This window comes from Chionomys nivalis, chromosome 3 (assembly GCF_950005125.1).
Source record: "Chionomys nivalis chromosome 3, mChiNiv1.1, whole genome shotgun sequence".
Classification (NCBI taxonomy): Eukaryota; Metazoa; Chordata; class Mammalia; order Rodentia; family Cricetidae; genus Chionomys; species Chionomys nivalis.
In genome coordinates this window covers 88,031,259-88,055,523 of record NC_080088.1, presented here as the reverse complement: position 1 = coordinate 88,055,523, position 24,265 = coordinate 88,031,259, and the positions used below count along the sequence as shown (strand labels likewise).

At 47.6% G+C, this 24,265-nt stretch overlaps 2 protein-coding genes across 6 annotated transcripts; one reads left to right on the top strand and one right to left on the bottom strand.

The window, feature by feature from the left end:
• The first annotated feature begins 1,658 nt into the window (after positions 1–1,658).
• On the top strand, positions 1,659–10,461 carry Atp5mf (ATP synthase membrane subunit f). The gene is made up of 4 exons (XM_057763766.1): positions 1,659–1,718; positions 7,159–7,266; positions 9,566–9,682; positions 10,295–10,461. The coding sequence occupies exons 1-4, from the start codon at positions 1,706–1,708 to the stop codon at positions 10,321–10,323; spliced, it is 267 nt and encodes an 88-aa protein (XP_057619749.1). The 5' UTR covers positions 1,659–1,705; the 3' UTR covers positions 10,324–10,461.
• A 1,067-nt stretch (positions 10,462–11,528) lies between these two features.
• Cpsf4 (cleavage and polyadenylation specific factor 4) lies at positions 11,529–24,163 on the bottom strand. Of its 5 annotated transcripts, none has more exons than XM_057763753.1 (8): positions 23,964–24,163; positions 21,533–21,583; positions 18,565–18,717; positions 18,101–18,196; positions 17,475–17,568; positions 16,687–16,759; positions 15,046–15,435; positions 11,529–12,516 (listed from the first exon to the last, which is right to left on the bottom strand). In XM_057763753.1, the coding sequence occupies exons 1-8, from the start codon at positions 24,064–24,066 to the stop codon at positions 12,448–12,450; spliced, it is 1,029 nt and encodes a 342-aa protein (XP_057619736.1). In that variant the 5' UTR covers positions 24,067–24,163; the 3' UTR covers positions 11,529–12,447. The 5 variants fall into 5 exon arrangements, with proteins under 5 accessions (XP_057619736.1, XP_057619738.1, XP_057619739.1 ...); XM_057763755.1 differs by having other exon boundaries at positions 11,531–12,516; positions 15,046–15,216; XM_057763756.1 differs by having other exon boundaries at positions 11,531–12,516; positions 15,046–15,141.
• Positions 24,164–24,265: the final 102 nt, after the last annotated feature.

The window sequence follows — 24,265 nt, the reverse complement described above, 5'->3', positions numbered from 1 at the left end:
ATCGCCCGGCTCATTTGTTTTGTTTTTTCAAGACAGGGTTTCTTTGTGTAACAGCTCCAGCTTTCCTAGATCAGCTTTTGTAGACCAGGATGGTCTCGAAATCACAGAGATCCGCCTGCCTCTGCCTCCTTAGTGCTGGGATTAAAGGCGTGCGCCACCACCGCCCAACAAGAGAAGCCCTGTTTTGAAAAGAAAATAAAGGAATTTCATGAGCTAGCAAGATGGCACAACAGGTAAAGTTACTTTCTGTGCAAACCTGGCTACCCGAGTTTGATCTCTGAACCAAGTAAAGGTGTGAAGAAGCTGTCTCCACAAAGTTGTTCTCTGGCCACTACACATGCACAGTTAACATACACTTCAAGCACATACACACTAATACATTTTTTTCCCATTTATTTATTCAGTAGACACAATACAGTGTGTATATGGAAGTCAGAGGGCAACTTGCAGGAATCGGGTCTCCCAACCTGTAAATTCCAAGGATGATCTCAGGTCATCAGGCTTGGCAGCAAATGTCTTTACCCACTGACACATCTCACAGGCCCAATAATTTTTTTTTTAATTTTATAAAATATATTGCAGAGAAGAGGAATGTAAGCTTTCTGAAAGATGAAGTGGTACCATGTTTGAGAGATTTAATGATAAGAATAAGGGCTAAAGGCAAGAGCAATGGCTCGGCAGTTAGGACGACAGATATCACTCTTACAGAGGACCTAGATGCGATTCCCAGCACATCACCATATGCACTTATAACTATAATCTTTTTCTGTGGTGTCTCATGAGACACAAGGAAGTGGTCCAGGAGGACATCCTTGGGATCTTCAAAAAGAGTAAGCTGAGGACAGAAGCTTTGACTCCTATGGCCTCAGGGTTAATGAGGTGGTTCTGTAAGTAAAGGTGCTTGCCACCAAGCCAGGTGACATGAATTCTATCCCTGGGACCAACATGGTGGAAGGAAAGAACTATAACCCAAAAGATGTGTCTGGCCTCATACATACTGTGCCACAAATATGCCTCACCCACACGATAATTTTTTTAAAAAATGCTCCAAGGCCTGGGACATTCTACATTGCCTTGAAGTTGCTCCCCCCACATTAAACAAGTTCATTTAAATAAGATGAAGGGAAAACTATCTAGAATCATTTTGCTCAAGAGTAATTTACCCCTACTTAAAGACAGAGTGTTCTACCTGTAACAACTACATACAAAAAATTAAACCAGGCGGTGGTGGCACACGCCTTTAATCTCAGCCCTCGGGAGACAGAGGCAGGAGGATCTACAAGAGCTAGTTCCAGGGCAGGCAACAAAGCAACACAGAGAAACCCTGTCTCAAAAACAACAACAAAAGCTAAAAAATTGTCCTTGGTTTTACAATGATAAAAACATTAAAATTCTCCAGTCAAACAAGGTATGCCAGAATTTTATGATTTTGGGTTCTTTTATTAAAACAAAGGAAAACAACTTACTGGAATGTAAAAAACTGAATGTGCATGCCACTAATGGAGAAGGGGATTTTCAAAGAACTAGTACTTTCCCCTAGACCATGATGCAGGGTCCGCGGGGACTTTATTCTCCCAGAGCTGCCTGCCCCTTCCATGCACCCTCGCGTTCTACTCTCTACCCAAGAGGCGACCTACTTCCGGTGAGCCCGTGCTCCCAGCAGCCCTCGCGCAAGGCAGGGCTTTGCGGACACCGGGACTGCAAGATGGCGTCGCTCGGTGAGTCCTCTGACTCTTGCCAGGTCGCGGGGTTAGAAGCCCGAGCTGGGCGCAGCATCCAGGGCCACAGTGGGGTGAGAAGGAACTACGGGGCCACTTGCCCTGCTCCCGGGGACGTCTCCGAGGCCTCCCCTGGGGCGCGCTGGACACTTGCTCGGAGGTCCTGCGTTGCCGGCCCTCCTCCGTGCCCGCACTCTGTGGCAGATTACCGCCGTGCACCGCCTGGCGTGGCGGTGGAAGACCGAGGCAGCCCGGAGAGGCTTCTCCGGGCCTGCACAGGCGCTGCCGGGGACCGTTTGTTTGGCTCCCCCGCTGAGGACTAAGCTGCTGCTTTTTCCTCCCCCGACACCGACGAACGGGGGCACTTGAACTTTTACGCACCGCAGCGCCGGGCCTTCCCAGAGCTGAGGTTCAAATTAAGGTTCAGCCCCAGCAGTTGCCGGGCATGGTTCCCGACACCGCTGTGAGATTCGTTACACACGAATTGAACACGCCTACTGAAGTCGAAGTGACCTATTCAAGGTCAGAAATCCTGAGAGCCCAGTTGGGATTCAGACCTAGGTTGACGGGGCCTCTTGGTAAATGAGATTAATTCCCAAAGATGTCCTTGTGACAGGCAAGCGGTCGTTCCCTTAACGCGCGCGTGTAAATCTTTACACTCATTCATTGTGCACTGATGGGATTACATATCACATACACGATGTCTGCCTAGGTATGGTCAAGGGAGTGATGGAGCTTGCGTGCGTGACAGAGGACAACTTTGAGGAGTGGCATCTCATCTCCCTCATGGGATGAAACTCCAGGTAGTCAGCTAGCCATTTCACGGTTGTCTGCCCACCTCCTTTTGAGACCGGGTTTCTCCGTGTAGCTTAGGTTGGTCCTGATCTTGCAGCCTCTGTGTCTGAGTGCTAGCATTACAGGCCTCTACCACCATACTTGGCTTGTTTCTGTGTTCCTTATCTCAGCCTGGGAAAATGAAGTGGTGGGATGTCTGGGCTTTTTTTTTTTTTTTTTTTTTTTTGAGACAGGGTTTCTCTGTGTAGCCCTGGCTGTCCTGGAACTAGCTCTTGTAGACCAGGCTGGCAAAGAACTCACAGAGATCTGCCTGCCTCTACCTCCCGAGTGCTGGGATTAAAGGCGTGCGCCACCACTGCCCGGCTAGCTGGGCTTAAAAAAATTTTTTTTTGTTTTGTTTCGTTTTTGGGCTTTTCAAGACAGGGTTTCTTTGTATAGTCCTGGCTATCATGGAACTCCCTATGTAGATGTAGACCATGCTGACCTCTATCTCAGAGATCTGCCTGCCTCTGCCTCCTGAGCCCTGGGATCAACCATGTGCGCCACCAGCACCTGAGGCTTTAGAGGGCATTTTATCTGTAAAATGCCAGGAGAGACGATTAGTGCACACTGTTTTCAGAGGAGACAGTATGAAGAGCATCGACAACACTGCTTAAGAGCTGGAAGAAGGATGAGTCACCAAGTTAAGGCCAGCCTGGGCTACATAAGTAGACCCCCCAAAAGAAAGTTGAAAAAAATGGCTTTTTTTAAAAAAAAAAAGAAAAAAAAAAGACAGTTCTCCTTAGACCTGTTTGTCTTGAAACTCACTGTATAGACCAGGCTGGCCTTGAACTCACAGAAATCGCCCTGCTTGCTGCCTCCTGAGTGTTGGGATTAAAAGGCGTGTGCCGCCATGCCTGTGGTTGCTGGGAATTGAACTCAGGACCTTTGGAAGAGCAGGCAATGCTCTTAACTGCTGAGCCATCTCTCCAGCCCCGAAGTTTTCAATCTTATTTAAGTAGACAGTGTGAAAAGCCCTTTGGACTAAAGCCTAAGCAGTTGGGTACACTAAGCTAGCTGGAAGTGGTAATGCACAACTGTTGTGCTAGCTCTTTGGAAGCTGAAGCAGGGGGAATTGCTGAGTTCAAGGCCAGCCAGTACTACATAGCAATACCCTGTTTCAACGTCCCGTGTCGTCCCCCCCCCCCGCAAAAAATGAATTCAAGAAAGAAATTTGGGGTGGGTAGTAGAGCTTAGTTGGTAAAGTGCCTGCTCATCGTGCACAGAGTCCTGGGTTCCACCCCCCCAGCACCACATAAAACCTGTAGTTCCAGCACTTGGAAGGTGGCACATTGCAGCCAGTTTAGTTCTAGCCTGGGCTACATAAGACCCTGTCTCAAAAAAAGAACAGAAGGAAAGAAGGAAAGAAAAATAATTAAAATCAGGGCCTGTGGCACATAAGTGTGTGTGCGCGCGTGTGCTCATAAGCACATGAGCCCACACACAGAAGAGCCATAAGCATACTATAAGGGTCAGAAAACAACTTTGCAGGTTTTGCACGGCTGCTCATGCCCTCAGGAGGCCTGGCAGGCAGACCTCTGAGTTCAAGGTCAGTCTAGTCTGCACATCAAGTTCCTGGACTGCCAGGGCTGTGGAGAGACCCTGTCTCTAGAAACAAAGATTAGTGGAACAGAATGACTGGCCCACAATCTGGGACTATGTTGGTGTGCGCTGGACATCTGGTTTTCCTCTGGGGCATTTGAATAAGATCAGTTCACATAACCTAACCTATTCACTGTAATCTGGTGAAGGAATTAGAGTTTGTGACTCCTAAGTGTTGATTTTTTTTTTTTTTTTTTTTTTTTTTTTTTGGTTTTTCGAGACAGGGTTTCTCTGTGGCTTTGGAGCCTGTCTTAGAACTAGCTCTTGTAGACCAGGCTGGTCTCGAACTCACAGAGATTCACCTGCCTCTGCCTCCCAAGTGCTGGGATTAAAGGCGTGTGCTACCACCGCCCGGCTGTTAATTTTTTTTTTAAGTGTATCAGTAGCACATTAGATTTGGGAGTGGGGATGTTTGGGCTGGAAGGATGTCTCCATGGTTAAGAGCGCTTGTTGCTCTTAAAGATGACCAGATTTGTGCCGGGCGGTGGTGGTGCACGCCTTTAATCCCAGCACTCGGGAGGCAGAGGCAGGCGGATCTCTGAGTTCGAGGCCAGCCTGGTCTACAGAGCTAGTTCCAGGACAGGCTCCGTAGCTACAGAGAAACCCTGTCTTGAAAAACCAAAAAAAAAAAAAAAAAAAAAAAAGATGACCAGATTTTGGTTCCCAGTTCCCACATGGTAGTTCATCTCTAACTCCAGTTCCAGGGCATCTGATGCCTTCTTATCTGTTTGGATAGCAGGCATGAGTATGGTGTACATTCATGCATGCAGGCAAAATACTCATGTACATATAATAAAAATAAGTATTTGGTGCCCGGGGGTAGTAGTGCACGCCTTTTTTTTTTTTTTAAATATTTATTTATTTAATATGCAGATGGTTGTGAGCCACCATGTGGTTGCTGGGAATTGAACTCAGGACTTTTGGAAGAGCAGGCAATGCCCTTAACCTCTGAGCCATCTCTCCATTCCCCCAGTAGTGCACGCCTTTAATCTCGGCACTTGGGAGGCAGGCAGGTGGATCAGTGTGAGTTTGAGGTTAACCTGATCTACAGAGTGAGTTCTGGAACAGCCAAGGCTGTTACACAGAGAAATCCTGTCTTGAAAAACAAAAACAAAAAAGGTATTCTGTAAAATCCCCTTAAATGGAGTTACAGACAGTTGTGAGCCTTGTGGGTGCTGGGAATTGAACCTCCTGTATCCTCTGGAAGAGCAGCCAACGTCCTTAACCACTTAGCCATCTCTCCAACTTCATAAAAATAAATCTTATTTTTATTTATTTATTTTTGAGACAGAGTGTTTGTATATAGCCCTGTCTGACCTTGAACTCATAAAGATCTCTGCTTGCCTGTCTTCAGAGTGCTAGGATGATAAAAGGCTTGCACTATCATGCTCAGCTTTTTATTTTTTTTTGTTTTTTTGAGACAGAGTGTAGCTTTGGAGCCTGTCCTGGAACTAGCTCTTGTAGACCAGGCTGACCGCGAACTCACAGAGATCCACCTGCCTCTGCCCATGCTCAGCTTTTTAAAATTAATTTTGTTGATGGGCGGTGGTGGTACACAACTTTAATCCCAGCACTTGAAAGGCAGAGAGAGTTCAAGACAGGCTCCAAAGCTCTGTCTCCCAAAACTTAAAAAAAAAAATCTATTATTGGCCAGGCAGTGGTGGCGCATGCCTTTTATCCCAGCACTCGGGAGGCAGAGACAGGTGGATCTCTGAGTTCGAGGCCAGCCTGGTCTATAGAGCACGTTCCAGGACAGACTCCAAAACTACAGACAAACCCTATCTCAACACCCCCCCCCCAATAATTATTTTTGTTAACAATATTTTGTGTGTGCAAGCGTATGTATGCTAGAGCATGCATGTGGAAGTCAGAGAACAATTCTTCTCATGCACAGATCCCAAGGGGTTGGGTAGATCTCTCCTGAGATTGGCTTCCAGAGCATGGAGACAAGTTGTGAGGTTTGATCTGTTTCCTACCGGTGTATAGATTCCTCTCATAGTGGGGTAGTCGTTAACTCTGTGTGATGACTAAATAAGGTAAAGCGGGACTGGCAGGCTGGTGGTAAAGAACACTTGATACATAACGTGGCTCACAAACCATGGGATCGGACACATTTCTTGAGGCACCTGTACTTATGTGTACATGCTTACTCACAGACACATTATTAAAAATAAATCTTTAAATGAATAAAGCAAATGTTAGGATATTTTTTAGATTTATTATGTATACTGTATTTTGCCTGCATATATGCCTACCCACCAGAAGAGGGCACCAGATCTTACAGATGGTTGTGAGCTACTATGTGGTTGCTGGGAATCCAGGACCTCTGGAAAAGTGTTCTTATTAATCTCTGAGCCATCTCTCCAGCGGGATTTTTATTTTTTGAGATGGCTTTGTTTGTAGTTCATGTTTTGACATCTTGAACATCTTGTCCACACTTCCTGAGAACTGTGGGAATTCCTGAGATTACAGGTGTGTGCTACTGTGCTTGACTTACATGCTAGCTTTATAGTGCTCTAAACTGCTCTCCATTTTATTCTTTCTTGTGGCCTTTAGCTCTCTTCCTTACAGTCATTCTCAGTAAGCTGTCAGGCATATTGTTGGTTGATAAGTTTTTTTTTAAATTTTACTTTACAAATAAGGGTGCTTTTGTATGTGTGCATGTTTGTACCCCACATATTTGCTTGGTGTCAGAGGAGACCAGCAGGCAACTGGATTATAGACTGTTATGGGCTGTCATGTGGATGTTGGGAATCGAATCTAGGTTCTCAGAGTTCTTGTCTGCTGAGCCTTGGTGTTTAAAGCTTTTGCTTTTGCTAAACAGCCCTATAACATAGGCTTAGGCCTACACTAGTAGTTTTACTGTGATACATTTTTTCAGAAAATGACTCGTGCAGCACCTGTATACTTGGTATACCTGCATGAACAGTTGAAATGGTACATGGAAGAGGCTGTCTGTGTTGCTGAAGGATTATTTAGTGTTTTTGTTTTGTTTTTCTTTCAGTGCCACTGAAGGAGAAGAAGCTTATGGATGTTAAACTTGGAGAACTGCCAAGCTGGATATTGATGCGGAATTTCACCCCCAGTGGCATTGTGGGAGCCTTTCAGAGAGGTCAGTATCTTAATGGGTGTGAAGACAAAAGCAATACTCTTGTGTGCCGGTTTGTTTTTGTATATGAGTTAATCTGGGCGATAAAGGCTTTGGTGTCTTGAAATATATTTTTTGTAGAGGGGGTGATGATGGTGGTTAACTCCTGAATTTCTGTATTTGTATGAGCCTATCAAAGGCTGACGGAAGCTGGGTATGGTGGTGCATGTCTGGATCTCTGGACAACCAGGACTGTATATAGAGAAACTCTGTCTCAAAACAAAAAAAGACTGACTGTGTGGGCCAGGAAAGAGGCTCAATAGTGATACACTTGCTGTGCAAGCATGAGGTCCTGAGTTGGGTTCCCAGTGCTCATGTAAAAAGTGTGTGCCTGTGCTTCCAGCACTGAGGCAGAGATGGGAGGATCCCTCCCCGGAGTGCACTGACTGCTAGTTAGTCTAGCTAATTGGTCAGCTCTCAGTTGAGTGAGCTCCAAGTTCACCTGTCTCAAGACATAGTGGGGAGAGATACTGCCTGATGCCAATCTCTGCCTCCACACAGCCTCACATCTGTGAACGTGCGTGTACACACACCATCTGCATACATACACAAAGCAACAACAAAGGTGAGCTTTGAGATGTTTCAGCCTGGGAAATGTTTTATATTTTTTGAGGCTATTAGGCTCAAGCTAGCCTCGAGTTTTTCTTAAACCTGCCTCAGTCTCCCAGGTAATGGTGCCACCATATCCAGCTGAAAATAATTTTATTGCTTTGGATCAATGCCTCTATCTTAGAAGAAACTGAAAATCCAGGTGTGGTTACACACACCTGTACTTCTAGCAGTAGGAAGCTGGAGGTAGGAGGATCTAGAGTTGAGTGTCTGTCCACCTTTACCAAATTTGTTGGCCTGTGAAACATGAGACTCTAGTAAAAAGAATTACAAACAAACAAAGACTTTTTGAGAAAAGAATGAGTTTATATCCTGGTGATTACCAGCCTGTATCATGCTCATTCTTCTTCAAGCCTTCCTAAAACATTTTAAAGGGTCCATCTTGTGCGCGTACTAAGTTCAGGATTGGTCAGATCTTTGATGGAGTCATGCATGGCCTCCGGCCTCCTCAGAAATACCCATTTTGCTAATCTGGCACCCCATGCTATTTTTCCTGTGAGTTGGTCTGGCTTGAGGTTTCCCTCCAGTTCTGCCCTCAGAATAGTATGCCTTTTGCCCCCATGTTTATTTACAACTGTCCAGGAAACTAATGTGGCCTATGCTCATAGCTCCTCCCGGGTAGTAATTTTTTTTTTCTTCTGGTTTTTTGAGGCAGTGTTTTTCTGTATAACTTTGGTGCCTGTTCTGGAACTCTCTGTAGGCCAGGCTGGCCTTGAACTCACAGAGATCTGCCTGTCTGCCTTCTGAGTGCTGGGATTAAAGGCATGCACCATTACTGCCCAGCGCTATTTTAAATTTTTAATGATGCCTAGCCAAGGCCTCCATTTTATTTATTTATTTTTATTTTATTTTATTTTTTTTTGGTTTTTCGAGACAGGGTTTCTCTGTGGCTTTGGATCCTGTCCTGGAACTAGCTCTTGTAGACCAGGCTGGTCTCGAACTCACAGAGATCCACCTGCCTCTGCCTCCCAAGTGCTGGGATTAAAGGCGTGTGCCACCACCGCCCGGCCTAAGGCCTCCATTTTGTTGTTCTGTTTTGTTGTTTGGCTCACACTATAATATAGCCATGACTGGGATAAAACTTGTAGATCAGGCTGCCTTAAACTCAAGAGATCTTCTTGCCTTTACCTCAGAGGTGCCTTTTTTATTGAAAGACAGGGTCTCAGGTAGGCAGGCCTCAAATTCGGTTTGTAACTTGTGATCCTTCTTGTCTCGCCTGACTCATTTCATCCTTTTTTACTAACTTAGAGTATGTTTATACGCTCTCTGGTGAATGCACCTGGCTGCTTATATTTAAGGCACTCAGTGCCATCATGAATGACTTGCTTAGTCAACCTAGCTGGCTCTGGTGACGTGGTCCTTATTGGGGGTTGGAATCTGGGGCAGAATTAGAATAAGAGTCCCAGACTGGAGTTGGGGGTGAAGCAGGAGCAAAAAATAACAAGCTGAGCCAAACCTACAAAGTTAAAGCCAAAGGAAGTATAGATGCCTGTTAAGTGGGCCTATGCTCTGGGGCTAGTCTTGGGTCATGGAGACAGAATCCCACAGTCCACTGTCATTAGTAAGTGTAGGGTGGGTTGCTGAGAGAGCCCAGGGATCCCACTGTACTCTGTCTCAGAAGCATTATGGGCAGTAAGCACTTCCTCTGTTGCAGGTTATGACCGGTATTACAACAAGTACATCAATGTGCGGAAAGGCAGCATCTCGGGGATTAACATGGTGCTGGCAGCCTATGTGGTTTTCAGCTACTGCATTTCTTACAAGGAACTCAGTAAGTACTCTGGCATGACCCAGCTTCCTGTTAGCCGGGAGGCTGGTGTTGACTGGCTTTGTTCACCTCACAACAGTGGAGCTTTGGGTGCTCCTTACCTGTCCATCCACCTGGGAGGAAGTGTTACAGGAATTATAGTAGTGTGGCATGTATAACACGGTTTTAAGTGAGGAGCCTATGAAAAAGAACACAGGAAAAATAAGGTGGAATTAGCCTTAAGTTTAGTGCTTGGGAAGTATACTATACAATGCTGAAAGCTAGCTTATCCTCCTAGCAGCTGATGTGAAGACGGTAGTAGGTTGGGTAGTACAGTGCTCTGGCAAAGCACAGCTACTCCTCAGTCTCAGCTACTCTTAGTCTTAGGCGGGTGAAGCCTGATGGCAGACTGGGGACATCAGCCTCAGGGATTCCCGGCTGCTCCTTATTGGACCTGGGCAACACTTCTAGTTGGGGGCCTATTAAAGATACCAGTGTAGCCGTCTAAAAATGGGAAACTAGCCAGATGGCAGGAAGAAATGTCCAGGAAGGGTTGGCATGACTGTGGCCTGCTGCCATCACTCTCCGGTGCTTTCACTGGAACACATGGTAGGAGACTGTTTTTCCTAACTGTAGAACATGAGCGGCGACGCAAGTACCACTGAAGAAGGGTCACTTTGAGGGGACTGCACACCCAAGCATAAGCGCCTCTCCTGCGCCCATCCATGAAGAACTCAACTCTGGCTGGATCTTCATGTCCTAAGAACTAGTGTCCAATAAAAGGTGACTGACTGGTTCATGTACTCCTGGCCTGGTGTGGTCATTGTTCTGTGCTCCTGTACCCTTGCCACACAGCCCAGGACTTTGGCTCATGAAGACGGTGGGCTCTGCACACCGCTGTGTGCTTGGGATTGTGTCCCAGTTCACTGTGGGGCAGCATGTCACCTGGGGTTTCAACTGTACAGAGGCCTGTTCTCTGCCATAAGCACTGTGGCTGTTTAGAGGTGCTGTAGCCTTTGGTTGGCAGACACAACATAAAGCATGAACCCTGACTCATGACAATTTGGGGGGGGGAGGGAAGGGAAGATCTCTTAGCTCTGGATGTGATGGGCTCAGTGTCTGCCTCTGCCTTCATAGTGCTGGGATCAAAGAAAGATGTGGCCTACCATACCTGCCTCTTTCAAGAAATTTTGTGTATGGGTATCTTCTTTGCATGTCTGTATATATGTGCACACATGTGTCTTATACCCACAAAGATCAGAAGTTATTGAATCCCTGGGAACTGGAGTTACAGTTATGAGTTGCCATATGGGTGTTGGGAATAGAACCCAGGTACTCTATTAAGATCAGCTTATTTTGAGTATGGGTATTTTCCTCTTGTGTGTGTGAGTATACATGCACCATTTGTGTTCCTGGTACTACAGAGGAAGGTTTGAGATCCTCTGGAACTGGAGTTGCAGATGGTTGTGGGTGCTAGGAATCAAACAAGGGGCCTCTGAAGAACAGCCAGTACTTGTAATTACTAAGCCATCACTCCAGCCTACTCCTGGACATCTTAACAATGCAGGGGGTTTGGGGATAACCCGAGCGCCCACCAACCCTTCTTTTCTGCACGAGGACCGCCAGCGCACTGGTAAAATGACTAGAATTGAAACCTTGGGGATGGGTGATGAGATGTGCAGGCCTTCCTGAAGCAGGCTCACCACTCTACCTGCAACACTCCCCATTCCAGTCTCTTCAAGATTTAAGGCCAAGCTACTAATTCCTTATGGGAGTGGAGGAGAAGGGAGAATACCCACTGCATAGAGCCTACATAGAGCAAGGACTGGCTTGACAACTAGGTTATCAAAGGTAATGTGAGGTACCATGCAAAGTCCCTTTCCAGCAGCAGTCACTTCTCTTTGTGAGATCAATATCTGCTAAAAGGGAAGCTCCTCAGGAGTCCCTAAAGTAATGAAACATAGGTTAAAAACCAAGCTTTTTAATCAACTTCATAAAAAGTATTGTAACTGAACTCAGGCCCACTCGCCCAGCAGGTTGCAGGTGATGGATTCACATTTTCTAGGCTCAAGGATGGGTGGCCTCTGCATGCCACAGGGGTCTGAGTGACAGCACAGAGCTTGCGTGGCAGGAGGTAGGCGCAGATCAACTGGGTCAGCTATGTAAAAGTGGTTTGCAGCACTGGCTGAAGGTGGACCTGAAGCACTGTCAGGTAGGTGCTCCACAAGAAAGCAAGCCCAGAAAAGTAGCTCAGCGTGGGAGCCGGACACCTTTCAAAGAGCCAAGGCCAAGCCAGGCAGTGAATGCTCCAAGCTTGTCAGGAAGGGCTCCCTTGTTCAAGTCACATTCATAGGCACTGCTTGAGGTTTCAGCTGGACATGGAGAAAGCAGGCTGACCTGGCCACAACCCCACATGAGCTACCCATCCTCTCCAGGTGCTGGTGTTTAATGAGGCCCTCTGATGGGAAATACTGGTCATCTTCCACACAGGACCAAGAAGCACAGCTTCTCTCTCCCCAGGAGGGCAGTATGCAGGGAGTCCAATAAATGAGGCACTGACGTCCAAGCAAACTCTGGCTCAGGGGACCCAACTGAAGCATATGTTCCTTCTTAAAAAAAAAAAAAAAAAAAAGATTACTGCAAAATGACAGGACAGACAGGGCCCCTCAAAAGGAGCCCTGGCAGGTGTGCCTGCGGCTCTAACCAAAGTCCTGCCAGCACTACATTCAGCAGCTAAGTGCTTGTTCCCAACAGCATGGCTCTCAGGCTGCTCCGGATCCCAGCTGCTGTCACTGTCCACTGAGAAAGGCCAAATGCCCTTTGGTGCATCTGTTGGCATAGTGTCCTTTTTCGCCACACTGGGAACATGGGGGAAGGAAAGAGAAAAGCATGAGAGTTGGGACGCTATCTAACGCAGTGCCCACCAAGTTACAGCCTGTGAAGAACTCAGAAGAGGCAATGAAGCAGGTATGGGGAGCAGCTCCCCAGCCCCACCACACCTACCCAACAGGGGCTCCCACAGCAAAGAGCTCCTGCACCGGCCTTCCACAGGGTAGGCCAATCACCTTACCTCTGAGCTGGTAAGGTCTGGGGTTCCTAGAAAAGATAGGAGGGTCCAACCCGACAGAAGCCACCAGGCTCCTGCCCCAATTCAGGGAGCCATTGCTGAGAACACTGAGGTGGCCTATGTCTGAAGCTTTCCCTCCTGAATCTTGTCTACATTTCTAAGCTATCTGAGGACAGGCTTTGATCACAGGGCCAGAGCGAAGGGCCAGTCCTTCAACCTGGAGAAGGTATCGTGTCACCTGACAGAGCTATCACTAATCCTAACTTAGCCCTTTTATAGTGCCTGCTCTTGTACCGCCTCAAAAGAGTATTATTTAGAAGTGAACAGCAGTGTTGGCCTAGCACTGAACAAATGGGCAAGAGATGGCAGCAGACCACAACTCTGTGTTGATTCCCATCAGGTTTGCATGCCCATGCTAGCTCAGTCCTGCCTTCCTTAGTGGCAGTCTGTCAGTATCCAGTACTTTTTCTTTTCTATTCTAACCCTCCCCCTACTTTGAAACAAGGTCTTACACTGTATAGCCCTGGCTAGCCTTGAACTTACAGATCTGCCTGCCTTTGGCTCCCAAGTGCTTGGTTTAAAGGCATGTGCTACCATACCACCACTCAGATGTGGCTTCTGTGTGGATGAGTAGTCTAAATAGCATCCAGTCCAACCCTTAGACTGATGTGACCACCAGGAAGCCCCACTCCCTGGACCTGGCACTTAAACACTTATCTCCATAGCTGGTCCTAGGGAATGCAGACTCTTTCAAGACATTTAATATGGACAGTATACCACACCCGTGGTAGGGAGACCTGAGTGTCTGCTTCATAGAGGAGACACTGCTGCACGGTGATCAATGGGAGCAAAATGACAGCTAAGCTGATATTGGATGCTGTCTTTGAGAAATTACCAGGAAAGCTCTTCCTCCTCAGCTCCAGCATGTCAGAGAAAGTGGAGAGGAGATGTGGAGTCAGCAAGCTTAGGGCACTTGAATCCACACACATCTTTCCTTTGAGTTTTCTGTAAATGCTTGCCTCCCCCCACCTCCACCCGTAGAGCAGGGTATCAAACAATGCCTGGCTGTCTGGCACTGCCCTAGGCCATGGTCTTACCTAAAGCCATGTATATGAGCATCCTGTGATTCAGAACTTCCAGCAAAAAGCAGATGCCAATAGATATCAGACAAGAATTAACTAATACTCAAGTATTCAAATCAGTGCTATTGTTAGGAACAAAAGCCATCAATAATTTGTCTTTTAACAGACCTGGTGAAATAAGCTGTGGTTATGTAGCCTTTGAAAAAGATCAGATTTCCATGTGTAGCCATGGAATGAGCCTAAGACATTACAAAAAAAAAGAGGATAGAATGTTATGTAGATTGGCTTGCTCTAGGAATGTATGTGTGTGCACACGTAGATACTACCTCCAGTATTTTTTATGCATTTGTTTGTGTGTGTGTGTGTGTGTGCAGGCTTATGTATACAAGCCCACATGCGACAGAGCATTCCTTCTATTTTACTGAGGCAGGGTCTCAAATGAACCTAGAGCTCACCTAGCTCTGGGACCTTATATTCACTAGTGAACTGGATAGGTAAGCTGCCATGCTCACCTGAGATGTACAGGTGCTAGGAATCCAAATGCTGGTCCCCATGATTACCCACTGAGCCACCTCCCACACATGAAATCCTCATACATCTATTTCTGTGGGTGTCACTGCTGAAACCCACCATGTGGGACATTTCCCAGAATATTTACTGATTTTTTTAATCACAAGTTTATCCTTCAGAACTCTGGCTGTTGATACATCCCTCAGAGCAGGAGGGGGTTTGTTTCTGCCAGATGGCAATAGTAGACCCTCAAGTTTTTAACTTTTCAGCTCTTACCAAAAGATACAAACACAAGTTCACATTCACATAAGGTCTAGCAAGCAACTACAGACTCTCATGAGACTCTCTGCCATCTATCACTCAGAGTTCATTTCTTGTATAGACTGGTGAGTGCTCCTAATCCAATTCCTACCAGTGTAGGCCTAACGCTTTGTCCTGTTCCTTTGGCATGCACACATAGGCTGCTCTACTCTGAAGCATTTCCATTTTCTTCCTCTACCTTTTTTGGAAATTCTCTCTTCAAAGCACAGTGTACTCATTCAACAGCACGTGTACCTTCTTCTACCCCGTCTTGGCAGTACAGGAAGTAGGATGGTGATTAGCCCACCACAGTGGCCCACCTTCACTCTTCAAACCAGCAATAACACTTCTGAGGAGGGAGGGAATGACCACTAATTGAAGACTCTACCCCGTACCCCAGTGATCCCCACCCCATCCTTGAGACTCACCTTGTAGCAAGTGACTTGCTCCAACGGCCGGGGTCCCCGGTTGCCTGCACTGCTGTTTTGACTCTGCATGACCCCAATGACCTGAGGGGCTCTCTGCTGATTGGGAGAAGAGTTCTGACTCGTTAACTGGATCAAGGAGGACGACCTTTGTAATGGCGGATTGTTACTTTGCTGGAAAGAGTTACACAACACGGTTTTACTGCGGAAAACACGTGCACGCGGACTACCAGTGGGGACGGAAAAAAGAGGACGGGACCTCTCCTGCATGACCAGCAGGAAGAAGGCTTCTGCAATGGCCTGCCCCAGGAGAGTGGGCCGGAAAGTAAGTTCTGGTGATGATGGCAGGAGCTGCTGTCCGAAAAACACCATGCAGACACACAAAAACGAGAACTAAAAGTAGAAAAGAAAACATGGAAGAGACAAGAGGAAGTCTCTGGGCAGTGGGGTGAGGGCATGATCAGGCCTTACTTTTGTTTCTGAGGTTCTAGCTTCAGGTCAGGATGAACGCTTGGTTCAGCCAGATGTTTAGCAGCCTACACGGCGAGCAACAGTCACAGAAAAACAGTTGGAGCCTGACACGCTGGCCTGCAGTCTAGGGGCTGAGAGGGCCCTCCTCTAGGGAGTCACATGGGAAAGGGGAGTGGGGCTTTTAAGTAGGGATTCCAGAGCAAAGCACCTCCAACCAGATGGCGTCTTGGCTCTGACCCAGGAAATGTCAGCTAGAGCTATGAACCCCCAGGCTGTCAGTTGCACCAGGGACTGTCTGGCTTTCCTCAGGAAGTCCGATTTCCTTAGTGCCACCATCTCCTGACAGTGGGGGGTCTGTGCAGGCCCCTTCAGACTCTGGCACTGGAAGAACTAAAATGGGATGTAGTAGCTAACTCAAAAGCCAGCCAGCCAAAGTCAGGCTTCAGGAGGGCAGTTAGCTGATGTAGAGACTTGCTTAAGGCCCTGCCTGTTGTGCAGGCCAGCCCTTCCCCTGGGCCTAATGGCCCACTCCTGTCAGCAAGCCCAGGGTGCCCTGGTTTGAGCGCTACTATACATCCCCATTTATCCATGGCATTTCCCTCTTTCCTTATGCTTAGGGATAAACACTGATTGGATTGGGCTGGCTAGTCTTATAAATGTCTGTGACCATAATCCCCACAGGAGCCATGCTAGCTAGCACTGGCCAGTTATCAGACAACCTTGGTTGTGCTCCTACTTCTGCCATTGCTTGGCAGTAGCCCATCAGGTAAATCACTCCCTGCAGGAGGCCAAGTTTCCTCCATTGTAAAGGGAAGGTTATGGCTCAGAAGTAAGAACAGCCAAACGTGGGCCCAGCCCCTGAGCCCTTGCTCCCAGTTCCCAAGGCAGAGACCACTGAGCCACAATTGCACAGTCCCATGCTTACGGTGACTCTGCTACATGAACTTATCTCCCACCTACTCTGGGGCTTGCTGCCCTCCATTTCTGAAACAAGCAAACTGCTTTGCTCTGATTTTTCTGTTGCAACGAGAGGGTACATCGCCTCTCTCCTGCCTTCCCCTTTGCCCTCCTCACAAGGCCCCTCAGTGGGGTTTATAGCAGACCTCACACTGAGTGGATAATGAGACCATCTCTGCAGGCCAATGTAGCCAGAGAGGAACCAGGGTACAATACCTTTGTTGGAGGCTGCGTCTGCTGTGGTAGTGGGGGCTGCTCAGTGGTTCCCATGGGCAGTTCAAATCGAGGGCTGGTCCGAGAAGACAACGGGGCATGAGAGGAGACAGATCAGGTGGTGTCTGAAAACTACACTTACCCTCTCAGCAAACAACCCAGAGTTTAAGACACAGAGTGAGACTGGCACAAAAGAACTGATGGTGGAGCCCCTGGGCAAGCGCTGCTCTAAAGGAAGGTGTGACCATCCTGGTACTTGTGCTGTGCAGGAGAGGGAGCCATACATGGAAGCTCCTTTCCCTCCTGACAATGCACAGAAACACTTGGTGACAAGCAGGCATCCCTGGACCAGATGCAAGCTCAAGGGCTTTCATTGAGGAGCAGGACCCACTAGCAGCACTAGCCACTTGCCTTCAGTAAGGCAGGGGCCACAGGACAAACCAGGCAACTATACAACTGCTGCAGGTTGGGTAATGTGGACCAAAGCAGCAGTGGGAGGGAAGGCTTCGTCAGTCCCCACGTTACTTCGGACAGAAGCTCAGATCCACAACTACCAAGTTAACATGTGTGCCTTAGACTCTCAAGGTCACGGCTCAGGGACGGTTAAATGCTGGGCTACAAAGAGCTCCTTTAGGCTCTCCAAGTAGAAGTGGCAGCAGACATAGCAGTGGGCCCTCCACACCTCTCAGCTCTACCCAGACCCTAGGGTGGACACCACCCAGAAACCAAAGCCCAGGTGCACCTAGGATGTACTCAGAGGGCAGCAGAAGAGCTGGTACCAGGATACTCACTGCATGAATTTACATGAGGGTCCCTCAGGGCAGAATCCCACGAGGTAATTCACACAAATGACTCTCCGAGTGTGCCGATGCCTACACAGGGGACCTGCAAAACCCAGCATTCAGGTCATGCAGACTTCCTTTCAGTGAGACAATGCTTAAGTGTTCCACTATCAGTCAGAGCTCTGCTCAGAGAGCCACAGTGTAGCTTCAAAAGCTGGCTTCCTTTCTTATTCACAGGGGACAGTGTGCAGCACCCCAGCCTCTCCATGCTGAGCTTATCAAAAGTACAAGCAGGAACACCATGCTCACAACTTTCTTGGGAGGCTTGAGGGAAATGAAGGGTACTAAAATGCCCCACAGTCATGCGTGATGGCACCCACCTGAAATCCCAGCACTTGGGAGATCAACCAAAAAGAACTGAGTTTAAAACCAGCATGGGCTATACAGTAAAACACTTGCCATAAGACAGACAGACAAACAAACAAGCAAGCAAGCAAACAAACAAACAAACAACCTCACTGGCCCCAGTAGGTCAGGTTTGCTGAGCCAGGTAGGGCTGAGGAAGTGATGTCCCAAGAGAATCATCTGGTAGTTTTGGGGATTAGGTGGGCCTGAGGAGGCCTCCTGTCACTTACCATGTTTACAGAAGCCGCGGTCATACCAAGGGCAGTCCTTGATCTTGGACTCAGGGTCGATGTGCAGGAAGGGGCACTCCTTGTTGCTGCATTCTCCTGCAGGAAATGTGGACACATAGCCTCATGGAACTGTGCTGGGACTGGCTCCTAAAGCAACGGGATCAGGTGGTTCTAGTGTCCAGGACCAGTCTGCTCATGTACTAGCAGAGAGCAGTCTGTGGGGCTGTGACAAGTCCTGCCTTCACACACATCACTGCTGCTGAGAGGGTACTAGAGCAGCTGAATCTGGGGCATCCCTAGGTGGCAGGAGACCAGATTCAAGTGTATCCACCGAGACTGGGACTGTTGATTCTTCACATCTATGAGCACAGAAAACAATATCATTCCCTTACTGACTGAAGAACTAGCTCAGGCTGCCAGGCTCTGCCCCAGAGTCGAGCCTCCCAGGATTCTATGTGCCTTACCGAACTTGGAGTAAAAGTAGCACTCGGGCATCTTGGTCATGTCGTACTCATGCAAGAACTCGCACTGGTCCCCTTTCTTGCACAGTCCTCTCAGCCAGTGTTTGCATACAACTGTCTTCTCACCACTAATGTGCCGGAATGGACACATGCCCCCTGCCAAGGAAGAGTGAAGAGATACATAGGTTCAGGTGGAAATGAACCCAGCGGGAGCTGGAGAGCTGCCACCCTACACTTTGAACCACCAGCAGCGGTATCTCTGGAGAAGGCAATGTGGATTTAGGTGGCAAACCAGCAAACACTACACTTTTTGGTTATGTAAGTATCTGCAGGGGCCAGAAAGCAGGGGAAGGTGTCAGATCCCCTGGAACTGGAGTTACAGAGGGTTGTGAGAGTCATGTGGGTGCCGGGAATTGGACTTCGGTCTTCTGGAAGAGCAGTCAGTGATCCTAACTCTGGAGCCATTGCTCTAGCCCACTTTATATTTTAATAGCCATGTATTTGAGTTTAAAGTATTTTAGAAAAACCCCAACTAAAATATGGCCGTGATGTGGGCTATCCTTCTGTACACCATGAATGTGCTGTTCTCATTGGTTGATAAATAATGGTCTATAGCCAGGCAGAATAAGACTGGGCAGGAAAGTCAAACTGAATACGGGGGGGGGGGGGGGGGGGGGGGAGGAGGACGGAGTTGAAAGAGACACCAGTAAGCAAGTCAGCCAGCCGCCAATGAAGTAAGACCTGTAAAAAAAATAGGTAACAAGCCAAGAACCACGTGACAAAGCATAGATTTAAAAATGGCTAGCTAATAAGCCCGAGCCACTGGCCAAGCATTTTTAAGTAATATTAAGCCTGAATGCTTATTCAGGAACTGGCGGGCAGGAGAGAAACTTTTGATTAAATAAAACCACGTGGGTGGCAAAGCATAGATAAGAAATACATGGGTTAGCCAGGCAGTGGTGGCACATGCCTTTAATCTTAGCACTGGGGAGGCAGAGGCAGGTGGATCTCTGAGTTTGAAATCTGATCTACAGAGTGAGTTCCAGGACAGGCTCCAAAGCTATACAGAGAAACAAACTCTGTCTTGAAAAACCAAACCAAACCAAACAACAACAACAACAACAACAAAAAAGAAAGGTGAGTTAATTTAAATGTAAGAGCTAGTTAGCAATAAGCCTGAGCCATCGACCAACCATTTATAATTAATATTAAGCCTCAAAATGGTTATTTGGGAACTGGAGGGTGTGAGAGAAACCTCCAGTTACACTGAAGGGTGTTATGGCACACACCTTTAAGCCCAGCACTCGCAAGATAAAGGCAGATGGATCTCTGTGAGTTTAAGGCTACCCTGGTCCACATAGGGAGTTTCAGGCCTAACAGCCCTAAACGTTGAGACCATATCTCAAAACAAAAACAACAAAATACTAAAATATCATCTCATAATTTCACAGACACTAGCATAAGACAGATACATAACAAGTCTGGGGTGGGTCAGCTGGTTTCTTAAACAAAAAACAGTTCTGGTGGTACACAGGTAAAAAAGTATGCCTTACAGGATAAAGAGGGCCATTAGCAGAATCCCAGACTCCAGGGAGGCCATGTCCTATGAAAAATGCCTCAAGATTAAGATCAGCTTTATAACTGAAGGGATATGACATGCATAAACAGGAGCAGTGTCCTTCTGCAGCAGGATAGGGTAGTGTCTTACCCCGATGGGACAGAACCATCCTCTGGGGATGTCACACTTGTAACTGATGGCTTGCCAGAACTGCTGGCAGGTCTGTTGAGACTAAGGCTGTGACCAAGAAAGATGAGACCAACCCTGCCCAGAAGAACTTTTGGCCACAATGGAAAGAAATGCTCTACACCTTCACTATCCAGAAGAGCAGCCACTAGCCTTGTGTGACTGTGAGCATCTGAGTTCACAGCAGTGTGACTAAAGAACTATGCCTAAAGATTTTGATTGGTCAGTACATGTATGTAGCTAGCAGCTATGGGACACCTACAGTACCATAAATTAAGGATAGCTTTACAGCAAAAAATGGGTGGTCATATTCCTAGGAAATTTCAGGACACATTATCTGGGGAACTTGGAATTCCTTTTGGGAATATTTAATCTAATTAATAAAGGAATTTAAAAATGAACTCAAAAGGAAGCCAAGGACAATTTTATTGAAGTTTAAGAAAAAACAATAGCCTGCCAACATCTGTCAAGCTACCTAAGAGTCAGAGGGCACAGTAACTGAGCAAACATTTGGGAATGAGATCAGATGCAATGAAGAAATGATGCCTGACCAGAAACCATGAAGTCAAGCTATTTGGTCTACCTCCAAGGCCTTCTGCTTCAGCAGCAAGTAACTGCATTGTGGAGTCCAAACTCGCTGGACTCCCATTCAATTTACCTATTCAAACCATCCCTTTGCTCTGGGTCTTGCTCCCTATTTATGATTAAAATTAGTTTCCTAAATAAATTTCCGGAGGGAGGAAGATGCCCAGGTGTATGCATGACACATAAGGTTCTGCCCATTATTACCTATGAATCAATGGATAACCAGGCTCCCAGAGCCTCTGTGGAGGTCTGGTTAGTGTCAACAAGACCCCAGAAGAAAGAAGCCATTGAGGAACAGAGTGTACACACTGGAATTATGAGAAAAAAAAAAAAAGTCTGTATTCAAACACTGGGTGCTGTTACACGTAATTCTGGAACCTTGAGAAGTTCCTGAAAGCCTCTATGTCCCCAATGCCCATGTCTGAGAAGGTTGTGACACAAGAAAGCAGCCTCTAAGTTAGGCAGGCTTAGTCTGTGTTTAAGTTTTGGGTAGAACCATCCTCCTGGCCTATCCAAGCCATAGCTTTATTTAGGGACACCTACCTACAGAAAGCAACACAAGCAGACCTGGTGGCCTGTAAATCTGCTAGCAGACAAAGTCGGGGACCTCAGAAGGACGTGAGGAAGTCAAGATTTTCTTACCTTTGCCACAGGCAGCTTTCAGAAAGAATTCACAGACAGCAGCCCCCGACTCTGTAAAAGGAAAGCGCTTGTTATCAACCAAAGCCAGGTGCCAATGGGAGGCTCTTAGGATCTCTAATCCAAGGTGTAGTGAGCTGGCAAAAACTACAAAGCTCATAACTGGCATGGTGGCACACACCTTTAATCCCAGCACTCGGGAGGCAGAGGCAGAGGTAGGTGAATCCCTGTGAGTTTGAGGCCAGCCTGGTCTACAAGAGCTAATTCCAGGACAGCTAGGACTGTTACACAGGGAAACCCTGTCTCAAAAATAGAGGCAGAGGTAGGTGAATCTCTGAGTTCTAGGTCAGCATGGTCTACATACTGAGTTCTAGACCAGCTAGGGCTACAGAGTTACACCCTGTCTCAAAGCAAACACTACTCGTTTAAGTCAAACCTGTGAAATGTGACCTGTATGGTGGGAAACAAACACCATGTTCTTTTTGAGATCTTCTTGAAAGCCCATAGCTTCCAAGATATTTAAGAGTGGGTGGAAAAGGCAAGAAGGAACACAAGCTCACAGAAATGTTAATTACCTCCAGCTCATACCTCCTAGGAGAGTTAATTTACAGGTACATTAAGAGGGAATGAATGGTCTCACAGGAAATAACAATGAGTATATGACGCTTCTGAGCAGGGACAGATTCCAGAACAGGCAGGTGCCTCAAAGACACTAGCTTAGTAGAATGCCAAGTGAAGACTAAAAAGCAGGCCAGCCCTTAATATGCAAGGTCCACATGGAATTACAAAGGAGCGCAGACTTTCATCCCCACTGGTGCAGGCAGCTCTGGGAGGGTAGTAAACTACAGTCAGGATGTAGTGGCAGTCAGTTGGGCCAGGGCCACCTATTCTGTTGAGTTTGGAAATTCATCAGCCATGACTGCCAAAAAACAATTCTTGGTTTCATAAACAGTTTCCACTGATCTATCAGTGTGCATTTCTAGAAAACAAACTTTAAAAAACAAAAACGGGAGATGGTGTTCCTTAAGCCACTCAAGTGCCTCTTGCCAACTTCCAAGAGATTCAGCGGCCTCCCAGAAGCAGGCAGGTTCTGCTAGGTCAGAGTTAAAGTGGTAGAATGTAAAGACGCTGATGGGCATGATGGTGTACACTGATGATCCCAGTACCTAGGAGAAGGAAATTGAGGCAGGAAGATCTCAGCCAGCCTTGGCTATATATATACTTTGAGGCCCGACTGCCTCAAAATACAAAAACAAACAAAATAAATAAGGAAAAACAAAGGCTGGAGATGTAGCTCAGTTGGCAGAGTGCCTGAGAAGCACACACAAAGATCTGGGTTCAGTCTAGCACTACAGAAATTGGGAGTGAAGGTGTGAGGAGGATCAGGACTTCTAGGGCATCCTTGGCCACATAAGGAATTCCAGGCCAGATCAGACTACCTGAAACGTCTCAATGCAAACAAAAATACCATCTAAGAGTATTTGTGATCTTTCTTTCTGTATATCTTTCTGTAGTTGGTCTTGCCTCCTTCTTTAAGGTCAGAAATCCAGTCATGGGGATTGAGAGGATGGCTAATTCTTCGGGGCAGAATTTATATTTCTCAAAGAGCATCATCACTGAAGCAGTAAGGAGGGTCTGTAGCCTTGCTGGGTTTTGGCATACTCAACACAACCACAAGACAAAGTGAAACCACAAGACAAAACTGGAGAAGTACCCAAGTTATGCACATCCCTGACTCTCCAAGGAAGGAGGCATAAGAAGGGCTTACTACTGCGCACCTGCCTCCACAGGCTTGTGGATCTGTGGTGTTGGGTGGAGAAGAGCTGCTCCACACATATTGTCCCATGGTCTCAAGGAAGTGCCATTAAGTCAAACGCCTACTGTTTAATTAAGAGTGGACATAATGTCTATGCAGGAAAGACCTGGCCAAAGACTGGATCTGAACTGGAGAGGCTCCCCCAAACGAAACATACCCCACCAGCATGGGAAAACAGTCATCATTTAAAGAGGGACAGTAGAGAGAAGGGTTTCCCCAGGGGTCTGTGTTGGGTGGGGCAGGAGACCCTGAGGTGAGTGCCTGGAGGAGCGAAGGTCTACTAAACAGCCACTTCTGACCGAAGTTAAGAAAGGAGCGCTCCAAGAGGTGGAAGTGGGAGACGTTCTAGGGCTTTGCTGTAGCTGGAGCAGGGTGGGAGAGGGGAGTCCCACTTCAGGATAACACGCGTTCACTCGAACTACCGACACGGTCCTGCTGTCCCGAGGGCTGCCCCCGGGGAATCAAGGATCCAAGGAAAGGGTTCCCGAGTTCCACTGACAATGGGACATCCCAAGACGGAAGAGGAGGAGCTGAACGAAGGTGAGGTTCCCGCGACTCAGGGCAGGGGGAACTCCTGGTCAGAATCGGCGTCGCCCACCCCCCGGGCCCCGTGCTCACTGTCCATGCCAGGAAAGGGCAGCGGCTGCGCCCCGAGCTGCTGCTCCACGGCGATCTCCAAGTCGAACTTGATGTGGTCCACGCTGGCGATGATTTCCTGCATGGTGGCGGCGGCGGCCTCCGGCCCGGCTCCCCCTCAGGTCTCTCAGCCGCCCTCCCCACTTCACCCTGCACTCCGCCGTGCCCTCCTTCTCGCCCGCCGCCGCCACCGCCCCGCAAGGGATGCCGGGAGCGCCCGAGCCCGCGTGCCGGCCCCCATCCAGACTCAACCAATAGAGAGCGGAGTCCTACCACTCCTTCAG

Excerpts from the sequence above, each read along its gene's own strand:
- Atp5mf (XM_057763766.1), top strand. Across the intron at positions 7,267-9,565 it reads TGTGGGAGCCTTTCAGAGAG|GTTATGACCGGTATTACAAC; the intron begins GTCAGTATCTTA and ends CCTCTGTTGCAG. Across the intron at positions 9,683-10,294 it reads CATTTCTTACAAGGAACTCA|AACATGAGCGGCGACGCAAG; the intron begins GTAAGTACTCTG and ends TCCTAACTGTAG.
- Cpsf4 (XM_057763753.1), bottom strand. The coding sequence starts at position 24,066 with ATGCAGGAAATCATCGCCAGCGTGGACCACATCAAGTTCGACTTGGAG. Across the intron at positions 17,569-18,100 it reads CCGCGGCTTCTGTAAACATG|GTCCCCTGTGTAGGCATCGG; the intron begins GTAAGTGACAGG and ends TGGGTTTTGCAG. Across the intron at positions 15,436-16,686 it reads AGACGCAGCCTCCAACAAAG|TTCTCGTTTTTGTGTGTCTG; the intron begins GTATTGTACCCT and ends TTCTACTTTTAG.